Genomic DNA, 13,778 nt, shown 5'->3' with positions numbered 1-13,778 from the left:
CTAGTTCAGTTCCCCCTTTTCCTTACTTCCCTGCTCACTATTGTTGATTCTCCTCGAGCTCCCAAGTGCGTGTAATTTACTCTTGCTGTCTAATCGGTATCAGACTTTCTTGCCTGCCCCCTCATTTACAGTACGATTTAGTCTCGTGATTCTGATTGTTACTCTCCTGCTGTCTCAACCGTTATCAGACCTTCTTGCCTGTTTCCTGGATTACGTTTTAGCCTTGTGATTTGGATTGGAATATTCTCTCTCTCCTGAGTCCTGCACAGTCCATACTCCCTTTCCTGCCTCCTGTTACAATATGGTTATACTGTATATACAGTAATACAGATACTGTACAGTATATAGAAAAATACTTGCTTTACATTTTTTCTTTCTTATCATTATTACATATATTTATTACCCTGGCACAAACTGAAAGATACAGACAGTACTGAGTGATATACAGTACCTTGCAAACTATTCAGACCCTTGCACAATTTTCACATTTTGTGCTTTATTAAAGCTTGCTGTCAATATTTGTTATTCACCCAACCTACTCCACACATTCAAAGTAAAAACAAAAATGTAAATAGGTAATTAATATGAATAAAAGTGCAAATCTGAACATCTGGCTGTGGCAAACCTTATTTAGTTTAGGTCCACAAATTAAATGTAATGTGCCACATGATTAGTTAAGAGATCTCTGTCAGTGTACAATAATAGTAATTCAAATTATTTCACAATAAATGAACCACTCTCTGAAAGGTCCACAAGTCAGGTAGTAAATTCAAAGTAGAGATTCAACCATGAAGACCAAGTAACTTAAAAAAAAACCTCATGGATTAAGTTGTATAAAGACACAGATCACAAGAGGGGTACAAAAACATTTCAAAGACCCAGTGACAGATCACTCAATCAAAACCATTCCTACTGTCAAGCATGGTGATGGCAGCATTGTGATATACAGTAGTTCTGCTCATTATCAGCAACGACTGAGAATGGAGAAACTTGTCAAGACTGACTAGACCATGAGTGAAAAAGCATTTGAAACCCTTAGAGGAAAACTTATTTCAGATCTAAAATGGAAAAAACGATCTTTCAACAGGATAGAGACTCAAAGCACAATAAAAAATATACACAAGTGACTTAAGAATAAGAAAGTGAAGGTCCCTGAGTGGCCCTATCCTGTCTTAAAACCTATTGAATACCATGGAATGACATGAAAACTGCTGTCTATAAAAGATCCGAAACCGAAAAGAGCTTGAATAACTCTGACCATATTTGCTCAAGGTTAACAATTACATCAGGTCAGTGTCAAAGATGGCTATAATTGCTGCCAAAAAGCTTTCCACCAAATATAGAACTAATTAATTTGGATATTTAACAAACATATTTCTGTTTTCTCTCTTTAGTATTTTCTGTTATTTACTGTAACTTATTTAACACTTAGATTTCTTCAGTTTGAGCATTCATATTTAAAATAAAGTACTAAAATGTGTATACTGTACATTATTTTGTAATTTCACAAAATAGGACACCATAGGAACAGTCTGAATACTTTTGCAAGACACGTATATTCAGAATCAAAACCAAATCCTAAAAAAGAAACTTCTCAGATTGTGTCTGTTAAACAAATATGTACAAGTAATTTCTTGTACATCTTGTACCAGTATTCGAAAAGAAGGAGAAACAAAAAATCAACAGTGGGTTGTTGACCAGTAAAAATTAGCATAGTTTGTACCCTTCAGAAGAATGTTGATATGGCACAGTTTCCGAGGGGCCATTTGTGTGCTTCTTAAAAGGGAAAATGACTTGAGTATGGAGAAGAGCAGGTTCATACTTTACAAAAGATTGTTTCACAGAGTTATGTACAGTAGCAAGAATTTACTCTGCCTATTTACACAATTTACCATCATTTATCCAAAGTTAGTTTTTTCTGAAGTAGTTGATCAAATCAGATTATAGCACCTGATCAAAAAGAACAAAATTAAAAGGAAGGGTCAGAAGACAAAAAGAAAATGTAAAATTAATGAGAAGTAAAATGGAGAAGGATATAATGTATTCCTTTAAATATGTAAAGAAAATTGATTCTAATTAAAATGTGAGAAATAAGATGTGCCTTATTTTTCTAAACTGTACCGGCTGAAGGGTATCCTTATTTTTCCAATATAATGAATTTGAATACACTTTATATGGTCATGTTAACATTACAACAAAAGCTACGAGTGAGCAATGTATAAAGAAACACTAAACATGAGAAGTACACTTTCAATAGGAGGAATAAGCACATGAGCTAGTCTGTTGTAACCCCTTTCCTGTCACAGGTTTTTCAGTAGTTTGTCTACAGTGAGAATGCTTGCATCATAAAGCAGTACTTAATCATTGATCGGAAGTGGAGAAAGTCACCATTGTCCTACAACTTAAATACAGATTTTTTTCTAATTTGCTTACATTTAGCATTACTTTTTATATACTGCATGCTCTTCACTGGCTTGTGTATTCCCATGAAGGCTTTTCAGCAATTGCAAAGATTAACAATAAAAATGAATACAGTTACACAGTTCAGAGATCAATCCTTCAGAGAGCCTTGTAAAAAAACACTTTTAATTACAGTTGTTTTAATGTCACCATATGTCCGTCAACACATTGATGTCCACACTTACCAGTGTGACACAGCAATCGATATAAAAGTCATTATAATGTGCTGTGGTCTGGCAATACCAGCCAAAGTCCATTTACATTTCCATTAAGCTTCAAGATTGCTCTTAGGGCAATGTAAATTTTGTTGTTAACAGAGGGATGCAGAGATTTACAAGGTTGTACGTGTGTGCCATCAATTTCCCACAGAAAAGAAAAATGCTTCATTAAAGGATTTAAATGAATACTGTCAACATTTGCTGTTTTTTTTAGGATTAAAAAGAAATTTATCTTAAAAGTTATAAATAAAAGCACCCAAACATCTTTCTTTTTCACCTTATAAATAAAGTGTAATCTGAACAAATAAATAACAGTAGCAGTGGACTGATTTTTTATAATGTATTATATAACATTTATTTAAATCTGAATCAGAGCCAAGATTTTGCCATGGTTACAACTGCAAACTGTCAAATAAGACTAAAAACAACACCACATCTGCAGCATCCTTGTTGAAACACCTCTAGGCACAGATCCTGAGGGTTATGGTTAAAATACACAAACCTTGTCAAGATCAGTGGAAATACCCTTATTTACAATTTAGTATTATTCATGAGCTCACTTTGCAAATGACTGTTAACAAAGTTCATGGTTTCATGAAAGGGAATATAAAAAAAAAGGATTCATGTACTGTATACACAAAAACAGCAACTATGTACAGTATTGTGTGATTAAGAAAAAAAATCTCTGTTTTCAAATACTTCACATACAGTAGCTGATCCTTGTTCATAGGCAGACTTTTTTATACTGTACTTTAAGATAACATGAATTGGTATTAGCATTAAATAAATCCTGCTAGCGCAACAGACAGATAATGACCAGATGGGGTGAGATGTTCAACCCCCTTCTCACTGGAGGGTGCAAGCCTTCAAAGGGTATATACTGTAATTGTCCAGAACTATGTTTCTGTCACCAATTGAAGTGGCCTTACCATTATTACACATCAGCTATTTCCATATGTCATATAAGCTGAAAAAAGTCCTACTAAATTTAGTGCACATACAGTACATATAGTGATTTTGAAACTGTGAACATACCATGTAACATTTCTGTCTGAGCGTGAATTCTGTTTTTCCTTTCTTTACAACAAATACAGTGTTCATTTATTCTTACTCCCTGAACGCTATCTCATTTTGACCAACTCTTACCTAACTTGTATTATTTAGGGATATCTCAGTTTTACAGAAGACAAAAAGCAAATCACCTCATGTCAGCCAGAATTTAAAACTGCAATTTCTTGCAAGGTGCAGAAACAGTAATTCAACCTTATACATAACATGTTTATATTACATGGGTATTGAATTATTTAGTAAGCACAGTTTTTTTCAGGTAGTATTTAATTTGCATTAGCATTCCTTTAAAAACTCAAAAAAGTAGATAAGAAACAATAAAAAACAAAGAATATAAAGATTTTAAGCTAAGCAAAGTAGAAGCAAATGAGAAATTGTTTTTGTAAACTGTGGAATTCCCAATTATTAAATACTGAATATGGAATTGGCACAAACTTTTGAAACCTCCAATCTCTGCTGATGTCACCTGAACCTTCTTGCAGTACCACATCCAGATCTTGTACAGAGCATCAAATGTTGATGTGCTCCTCCAGCACATCTGCTGTACCTTCAGAGCCATTTTTCAGTTGTACAGTATGTAAGCTACATAGCAAATTTCAGAAGAGGGAGCACGGACTGGAGGAGCAGCACGTCTCTCAGTGATGTCAAAGCAAAGGCTGCAGGCACCCAGCAAGTCACAGAAGAGTCCTGTTGATTAATCTCAAAATTATCCCGGCAGCACTTAGTCAATTGTGTGTTGCATCCTGGGCAATCCTGGCTATGGAAGGCTATGTGACACACAGGTTTGAACCCATAATACCTGGACGTAGAGCTCAAACTGTGCTCTTAGTTAGCGCCTTTAAAAATAAAACTTTAGAAAAAAACCTTGCCTAGATATTAATCAAATTCCTAAATGCTCTCTCAACCCTTTTCAGTTAAAAGGTTATGTCACCTCAATGCAATATGTGTTGCTTGGACTTTGGTTGGGCAAACAAGGTCCATCTAATGCACTTACAGTAAGAATGAAAACTAAAGTTTTTCTGAAATAGGGTCATGCAGAGACCAGATAATTCACCTGCTATTTATGCTGATACGACAGCAAGGGCGGTGAACCCACTTGAGAGGCAACAAATTCCCCTAATAAACAAGGAAGTGGTTTTGAATTATTCACAGCTGCAGCAAAAGGGACCCTTTTATCACAGCAGTCTAGCAAATGCTGTTCAGAGAAGTGGCACATATCTATCAACAGGACACTAGAATAAAGCTGCACATATTAACAACTGATTTAGGTGCTTTTAAACATGCAAACAATAGTCACTTTAGTTTATTGATCACGTTTTTTCTTTTCAAAGGGAATTATTTAAGGACAGTAACACCTCTTGGATACCAGAAGCTTATGCTTATGTATCTTCAAGTCCTTTTATCTAATGTTATAGCAATAAGATATCAATTAAATTTCACTTTATTAGGGAAGTCATATACAGATTAATTTTAGAATGTGTGAATGGAAAGGTGCAGACCAGTTGTCAGGAACAGTCCTTTCCGGACCCTATGCAGACGACACGATCTTGGGTTGAGTGAGGAAACACTGAGGGAAAAAGGCATGCAGGATACGGGAATAAAGACAGGGGGGCGCATCCAAGGAGTGCTGGTGGTTGGGGGAGGTGAAAGCGAGGCAAACAATCCAGGGACGAGTCCAAAGAGAAATTCTAAAACAGAGCATAAGTCCAAGGCCAGGCGATCCATCCGAGACTGAAGATTAAAAACCAGAGCCGGGTCGGGACCGGCAGGGGGAACGGGAACAGAAACAGAAACAGAAACTTAAAACCATAATGGACCCAGACGCATCCAGGTCCCAGGCTAGCATGATGCGGGAACCAATGCAGAGCCCTGATTAGCGTCAGCGTCTGGCTTTTAAGGGGGAACTGAAAAGGGGCTGGAACAAGGAACCGGTGCGGGGAATGAGACAAACAAGGAAGGTCTGGAGCACCCTTAAGAGGAGGGGTTTGCGATCGTGACACTAGTGATGCTCGGGTCGGCTTTTTCTTGACCCACACCCGCCCGCGGTTGTGAGAAACGAACCCGCACCCGCCGGACCTGATTTAAAATGCTAAAAGTACTGACCCGAACCTGGTTCGAACACGCTCCATTAGAAATTGCACTGAACAATAGTGATGAGCAGGTCGGCTTTTTTTTACCAGCACCAGCCCGCAGTTGTGAGAAACGAACCCGCACCACCCGACCCGGTCTACAATCCTTTTTTTTTAACCTGAGCCCGCCTGACCCGGGGGTAAACCCGCAACTGCCCATGAGTGTGGGTCAATCCATGCACCACTAGCGCAGATACAAATAAACATGTCTGTTGAATTAATAGTCTATTAGGTAAAACTGGCCGAAATAGAGAGGAGCTGTACTCCAATGATGGACCGGGCTGACTTTATCACACCTTTTAACGCCTTCTGATTAGACAACGAGCTGCTGCCAAACCATGCTGTAATACCACATATGAGCACACTCTCAATACCGCACCTATTAAATGTGGTAGGGGCAGTTGAAGACAGACCAACTTTTTTTTAACTGTGTGCGGAAGTAAAGGCACCGTAGTGCCTCCTTTGTAGCTTCATGCTCCATCCTTTGTAGCTACATGCAGGGACCAGGTTAAATCATTAGTGATTAGCTGATAACCATCTCTACAGCCACCCCACTGAGGTGGATAGGGGTTTGGTCCCCACCCTGCTTTCTAAAATCAATGACCAGCTCTTTGCTTTGCTGACACTGATGGAAAGATTATTGTCAAGGCACCACTCCACCAGGGTCCTGACCTCATCATATCTTGTATCTGGTATCGCTAAGGATACCAGATCTATCAAATCAAACACTACAGGTGAAGCCACCAGACTTGGCCAGGACTTGCATGAAAACTGGCAAGCAGCTAATTGACTTGCAACAAACAAGCAAGATAGGAACAGCCCGATAGGATTATGGAAGGTGTACTTCGCCTAAATAGCACAACATCTCTGAAACAGTTTTCTGAACTTGGTCTCTGCAAAAATGAGACACAGCAGACAATGTTAAGAATGTATTAGTATATATTTATAATAGAATATATAAATAGTATAGAATTTATAAGATATATTAGTCTTATGCATGGACAATATTAAAAGCCTCAGAACTAATATCTGACACTGATTTTTAATATCTTTTCTTAAGCCACTCAAGAAGCTGTGAAGCATTCTAACTATGTTTTTTAGCAAAAGGAAAAAAATGTTGGTCACAAATATATTGCTTAACGATGTGACCCACAAAGTAATCTATTGTTTCTGCCTATTCAATTACAGGATTAGACCAATATGTCAGTAAGCATCACTCAGGTGTCGTAAAACTGATCATAAACCAGGGAGGAAAAATGCTACTTTTAAGTCCTTTTTTGCTCTAAAATACAAATCACATCTGTAAATAACGCTTTCTTTTTCTCCATTGCTTTAGCATTATAAAATTGCTAAGTATAATTGCAATTAAAACAATATTTACTGTACACATAAACACAAACAAATTGACATAAACAACACCTGGTAAAGACACTAGAAAAGTGTCTACCATTTAATGATAAACCCCTAAAATACCCTAGAGCTTACAAGAATAAGTAAAATAATTTAAAAGTTATTTCTGAATACAAAAACAGCTTATAGCATGAGAAGGCTCTGCTATCGTACAGCTACAATTAAAGTTCTTTTTATTTTTAATTATTATTTTATTTTAAATTTAGGTGACACAATGTCTAAGTTGCTGTTGCAAAACTCCAGTATACAGTATATAAGCACGAACAAGACTGTTCTTAATATGCTTTTTCGAAGGTTGCGTTTATGTGCTTGTTTTATGCTGTATAATTACATTTCAAATATCAAATTTTTTTAAATTTTAAGGACCCCCATAAAGCAACCCCTCATCCATTATTATTCTTGGGCAGACAAGTTATATCTCATCCTGTCATCATGAAGCACACTACAACTGTAAAATGAGCCTGGTTTCATTTCTTCTCCTTCTCTAAAAATAATGTAAAACTTAATCTATAATGTGTGTGTCAAAAGAAAACTGCAATGGCATTACTAAATCATTTTTAATTTAATTAAACTAGAAATTCAATCTAGAAAGAGGCAGCATGGTGTTGAGGTGGCTAGCGTTGCTGCCTTGCAGTGCTTGAGCCCTGGTTCCATTCCAGACCTGGGGCACTATCTGTGTGGAGTTTGTATGTTCTTCCTATGTTCACATTGAGTTTCCTACAGGTACTCTGGCTTCCTCCCATAGTCTGAAAATACACTGGTAGATCTTCTGGGGAAATTGGCCCTGCTGTGAGTGTGTGCATGTTTGTGTCCATGTCTGTGCCCCGCGACTGGTGTCTCATCCAGGGTGTACCCTGCCTTGCACCAATTGATGCCAGAATAGGCTCCGGCTCCTCCATCTTATACCTTGTACTGTCTTAACAAGCTTCCAGTGTGCTACAAAAGAGCACATTTCACCAGCTGTACAAGGTCATTTAATCTGAAATAATGTAAATATCAAGCTAGGCATCCTATTAACACATCATGTGAGGCTACCACCTTGGGTACAAACAGGCGTGTTCTTTGCTCCGGACATGAGAAAATAAACTGCTGGGGAACTTTTTCACTCTTATTTTACTTTTTATACAGGCTCTCCTCCGAGATTGATGATCTGTGTGGCTTTCTCATCGTGGCAAGGTGCAGGTCATGGACCTCTGGACCCTCAGCTCAGACTCTTGCCTTTGTCGCTGTCATCTAGGGGTCCCTCACCTCACCAAGCCCTTCACTCACGATACCCAACAAGCTTAACCTGATGATGCTCTTTTTGTTTTGGGCCTTCCTTGTTTCTGGCCACAACACACTTTCCCTAAACACTCACACAACCTCTCTGGCGTCTCACTCACAGGCCCTAGGCTGTGCCTTCACAGCTGCAAGCACTTCTACTCTCGTGCCCAGCCACCACTACGTTCTCACACTCATGCAGCTGCAAGCACACCCTTCCTTGTGCCCAGCCACCGCTGCGTTCTCACACTAAACAGCATCTGCGGCGCCCTCACTCTGTTACCAACGCATGCTCACCACCAGAGTCAGATGGACCCCACTCTCTCTCCTGAAAATCGGCCAACCCCTCTTTCTTTAGGCAGACGCTCACACCAGCAGTGCCTCACACCCACTGCTGTCCTGCTTAGGCTCGGCTCTCTCACTGCGTACAGGAGACCTGATCTTGGGTCCGCTCTTGCCTGCAGCTAGCTAAGGACTGAGGTCTTGCTTGGTCTCCGCTCTAGGAAGTGTTCGGCAGTCCTCTCACAGCTGAGGCTCATTAGCACTCACTTCCCTCAGCTGTAGCTGCAGCTGCCAAGGCAACATGTCACTTTCACCTCACATGATACACTTTAGAAATTAAGTAATTATCTTTCTTGAATCTCTGTATTTGAGTGTGTTTTGAAATTTCAGTCGCTAAGAAATATGAACGTTGAACATACAGTACCTGAGGACATTTCTTCCAATATGGCTTTGAGGACATGCAAGACTGTGTCATAAACTATGATGTTTAGGTTCCTCCGGTGAGAGGGGAAGAGTTTGTATCAGAAATACTGTACAAATACTGGCAATTCTTTAACCAGTGACATGATCTGGCTTGTGCTGCAGGTGATTTTTCAGGAGGTCCCCCAGGAACATCACATTTTCGTATTTACAAAATCATCCGAAAGCAAGCTTCAAAGAATGAAAAAGTGCACAAGAATACTGTATCTTAAATCTGATCGGGTAATTTTATAATAACTTGTAAACGTTCTAGGAAATGGTTTAATTCTTTGAGGTGAAAATGCATGAACACTGCTTTGAACAAAATGCATTCACATTGATTTTCAATGCCTCAGTTAAGACTAGGAAAATAAAAACATTTGACAGGAAAACACAGCTGTACTTACAGCATCATAGGCAGTCACAATTTTCTTCAGCATCTCTGGAATCTGTCCTTGTGGCTCCATGTTGGGATACTGGTCCTTGAGGTTGAATACCACAAAGGGTGTGTTGTCTCCACTCATTAAGCGTGTGGACAGTGCCAAAATGCACTGCATGAGATTAGCCACAGGAGAAAGGCCACACAATTCTTTAAAGGGGACAATAGCATTCTAGAAGAAGAGAGAGAAAGATGTAGAGAACTTTGATAAGATCACAAGTGTCCAAGTGTTAGATCCATACCCATTGATTTTGATTGTAATTTTACAAGCTTTAATTAACTGGTCTAATGAATTTGTAATGTAAGAAAGCTTACAAGTCAGTGTGAAACAAAAGCAACAAGTTAAAGACTGAATCCCCAAGAAGCTTTTTAAAGAGGTCTATATAAGAAAAACTTTTACCCAAGTGCCTGAAATCCCCTTAAATTAAAGCAAGCCATTTGATATGTACACAAAATTTTAAAAAATACAGTACATCTTTACTGTGATCCTATTCCTGTTCTCCAGGTTGCTTGCTTTCTTTGCCAAGGTCCATATTTACCAAATCATATTATATAAATGGTCTGTGAGGGCGGTAGTGTATTTTTATGCTTTTGTTCTAAAAATGGTTTTCTTCTTTTACAATTCAGTAGAAAACCTGAGACTATAAACTCATATTTGTATCTATACAGTATGATACTAAATCAAATTGTACTGCATTTGACCAGATGTTTTATGTTCCTTTTCATAATTCTCCAATCACCAACATAATTTTTAAAATGGTCATGAGCCTCCACGTTCAAAAGTACATTAAACAGCTATATCAAGTGAATTCACAGAATGAAAGATTTCATTAATGTCAGTCTCATGACAGATGACAGAAGAATCTAGAGAACATCTATGGACTTTACTGGATGAAAACTATTATTAAACAAAAAGAAGAAGCCAGTAAGACAAAGGAGGTGTCTGGGAAACACCTGATTTTAAGGTTAATCAGTCTCTTTCAACAATAGTCAATAAAGGAAAACTGCAGAATCCTGAAATAAACAGAAAGCCAGTTAAATTTTAACAGTCACAACATTACTTAAAAAAATCATTAAACATTTCTTTTGAGATGTTTCATATTCTGTAAGTTCTAAATTTGTAATGTAATTTGTATGATATGATTGAATTCAAATGGACCATGATATATTCAGTGTTGTAAAAGGTGAATCAGGCAACCTGACTGGAATCATTAAAGAAACTACTGGATAAGATCCTCAGATCAATTTGCTATTGGAAACCAAACGAGTTACAGTATATGTACCACACGGCATGTTTGTATCCTTCCTTATGTTCAACTGATAAGTGATGTTCTCCATCCAACTTGTACCACTGCTCTTGAAGAAAGGGGTCACATTGGCCATTGCTCTCCTATAGCCCTTAGATGAAATATTGGCCTGGGACTGATCCACACTATCATGAGAAATAGAGCTAAGTGTGTCGCAACTAAGGCAAGTAAAATTGTAGCATACATCATGAATCAGTTTGCCTGAACACCTATCAGGATTACAACCATTTTTTATGGAAACGATAATTTGAACTACAGTAAATCAAAGCATCATCTATGGAAAAATGACTACTGTGGAAATTCAGCATGGGTTTTGAAAAGTCTTGCTTGACTAATTTAATTTTTATTAAAAAAATATATTATAAAACTTTAACCAAGTAACAACAGTAAAGGATACAAACAGATCGTATAATATTGAAAACTAGATTGACAGGGGAGTAGTGTAAATAAACAGTGTAAACTCTGAGTTGGAAAAGCATTTTGACACCAGCTTGAATATGAGGAAGATAACACATCCTACAATGTCATGTGATTTACAATAGGAGTGAGTTCTCAGAACCTAACCACTTCTTTCATCAGATACTAATCTTCATCACTTTAACGCACTAAAATGTGGACATGCTGTAAATGAAGTTAGATGGTCAGCTGTAGCTTGCTTATTCCTGCCTCCTACTTCACAAACTTGGACACTCTCTTCCTACACACTTCTCTGCTATCTCTTTTGAAATCCTACCACGTGGCAGTTTCAGGGCATTTCTGGGGGTTTCTAGAAATTTCTAATCTGGCCACTCACCGAGTTTCCTTAACTCAGCAGATGAAGGATCAGGAGTGCAAACACAAACATGGCTATTCATCTAGGCATACTTGAGTCACCTTCATTATAGTTCCTCATACCAGATTTAATTATCTTGAGAAGTGATAATGAATAGTAAACAAAGAGTGTCCATAGGGGGAGTATATCCTCACTGGAATGATTTAATTACAGATGCAGCCATTCAAAATGGGTGAGGTATTTCACGGCATACCGCGACACGCCCACCGGGGTATCACGCGGTATCACGTGTGTCACGTGACTAGCTATCCGGCGTCGCCTTGTAAAACCGCCAGGGGGAGCTTAACCTCTCATGTGCAGCATTCGAGCCTTTAATTTTGAACTGTGTATTACAGCATGTTAATCATCAGTCATTCAAATGTTGGTATATTTTATGAAAGGAAGATTGCTCAGTTGGACAAAAGTACACAACCTACCTTTATCAGAAATATTTATGCATCAAAGCCTTTACTGAAGATATTACTAATAGTATTAATAATGGATGACTTTGGACAAGCTGTATACTCAAAGTATAATTTCTTTAGCACATTTGTACAAGCACTTGGAATCTGTCCAAGCCATACTTTGTCAGGCATTTTGTTTTACTTCAACGGGCATAAAAACTTCCTTGCTTTTAACAGGGCGTTTCATAATTTCTAACTACGAAAATTATTTAAAATGCGACACCTATCATGAAAAGAAAAAAATACACACCAGTATTCCATTTCTCCCTAAACATTGTAAGCTTCGAAGTCTTTAACTAACGTGATACCGGAGTCAACAAGCATACTTTAAGAATTTGATTTAAAGGGAATATAATATGGAATCGCGTATCTCAAGAATTTAATAACGGTATGATTATATCCGTGTACTGCGGGAGGGCTGTTTCGCCTGCCTGTTTATGCGAGCTGTCTTGTAGCCTACTGGTCTAGTTGCGTGACTACCAACTGGCAGGTTGTGTGTTCGAATCCAGCTGGTGCTGGACCTTTCAGTTTTATTTATTTACAGTGCCTTGCGAAAGTATTCGGCCCCCTTGAACTTTTCAACCTTTTGCCACATTTCAGGCTTCAAGCATAAAGATATAAATTTTTTATTTTATGTGAAGAATCACCAACAAGTGGGACACAATTGTGAAGTGGAACGAAATCTATTGGATTTTTTAAACTTTTTTAACTAATAAAAAAATGAAAAGTGGGGCGTGCAAAATTATTCGGCCCCCTTGCGTTAATACTTTGTAGAGCCACCTTTTGCTGCGATTACAGCTGCAAGTCGCTTGGGGTATGTCTCTATCAGTTTTGCACATCGAGAGACTGAAATTCTTGCCCATTCTTCCTTGCAAAACAGCTCGAGCTCAGTGAGGTTGGATGGAGAGCGTTTGTGAACAGCAGTTTTCAGCTCTTTCCACAGATTCTCGATTGGATTCAGGTCTGGACTTTGACTTGGCCATTCAAACACCTGGATACGTTTATTTGTGAACCATTCCTTTGTAGATTTTGCTGTATGTTTGGGATCATTGTCTTGTTGGAAGATAAATCTCCGTCCCAGTTTCAGATCTTTTGCAGACTCCAACAGGTTTTCATCCAGAATGGTCCTGTATTTGGCTGCATCCATCTTCCCCTCAATTTTAACCATCTTCCCTGTCCCTGCTGAAGAAAAGCAGGCCCAAACCATGATGCTGCCACCACCATGTTTGACAGTGGGGATGGTGTGTTGAGGGTGATGAGCTGTGTTGCTTTTACGCCAAACATATCGTTTTGCATTGTGGCCAAAAAGTTCGATTTTGGTTTCATCTGACCAGAGCACCTTCTTCCACATGTTTGGGGTGTCTCCCAGGTGGCTTGTGGCAAACTTTAGACGAGACTTTTTATGGATATCTTTGAGAAATGGCTTTCTTCTTGCCACTCTTCCATAAAGGCCAGATTTGTGCAGTGTAAG

General features: G+C 38.4%; 1 protein-coding gene across 2 annotated transcripts in view; it reads right to left on the bottom strand.

The window, feature by feature from the left end:
• plcl2 (phospholipase C like 2) overlaps positions 1–13,778 on the bottom strand; it is a 115,173-nt gene that overhangs the window by 29,246 nt on the left and 72,149 nt on the right. Inside the window, exon 3 of one of the 2 annotated variants that reach the window (XM_088601615.1) lies at positions 9,694–9,897. The exons of the other annotated variant lie outside the window; for it this stretch is intronic. Coding sequence (XP_088457741.1) covers positions 9,694–9,897 — 204 coding nt within the window. The remainder of the gene's footprint in view (positions 1–9,693; positions 9,898–13,778) is intronic. 2 annotated transcript variants of the gene reach the window in all.

Source organism: Lepisosteus platostomus, chromosome 12 (genome assembly GCF_059453375.1).
Source record: "Lepisosteus platostomus isolate fLepPlt1 chromosome 12, fLepPlt1.hap1, whole genome shotgun sequence".
NCBI classification, from domain to species: domain Eukaryota; kingdom Metazoa; phylum Chordata; class Actinopteri; order Semionotiformes; family Lepisosteidae; genus Lepisosteus; species Lepisosteus platostomus.
The sequence above is the reverse complement of the archived record's forward strand: the minus strand, read 5'-3'. Positions and strand labels throughout refer to the sequence as shown.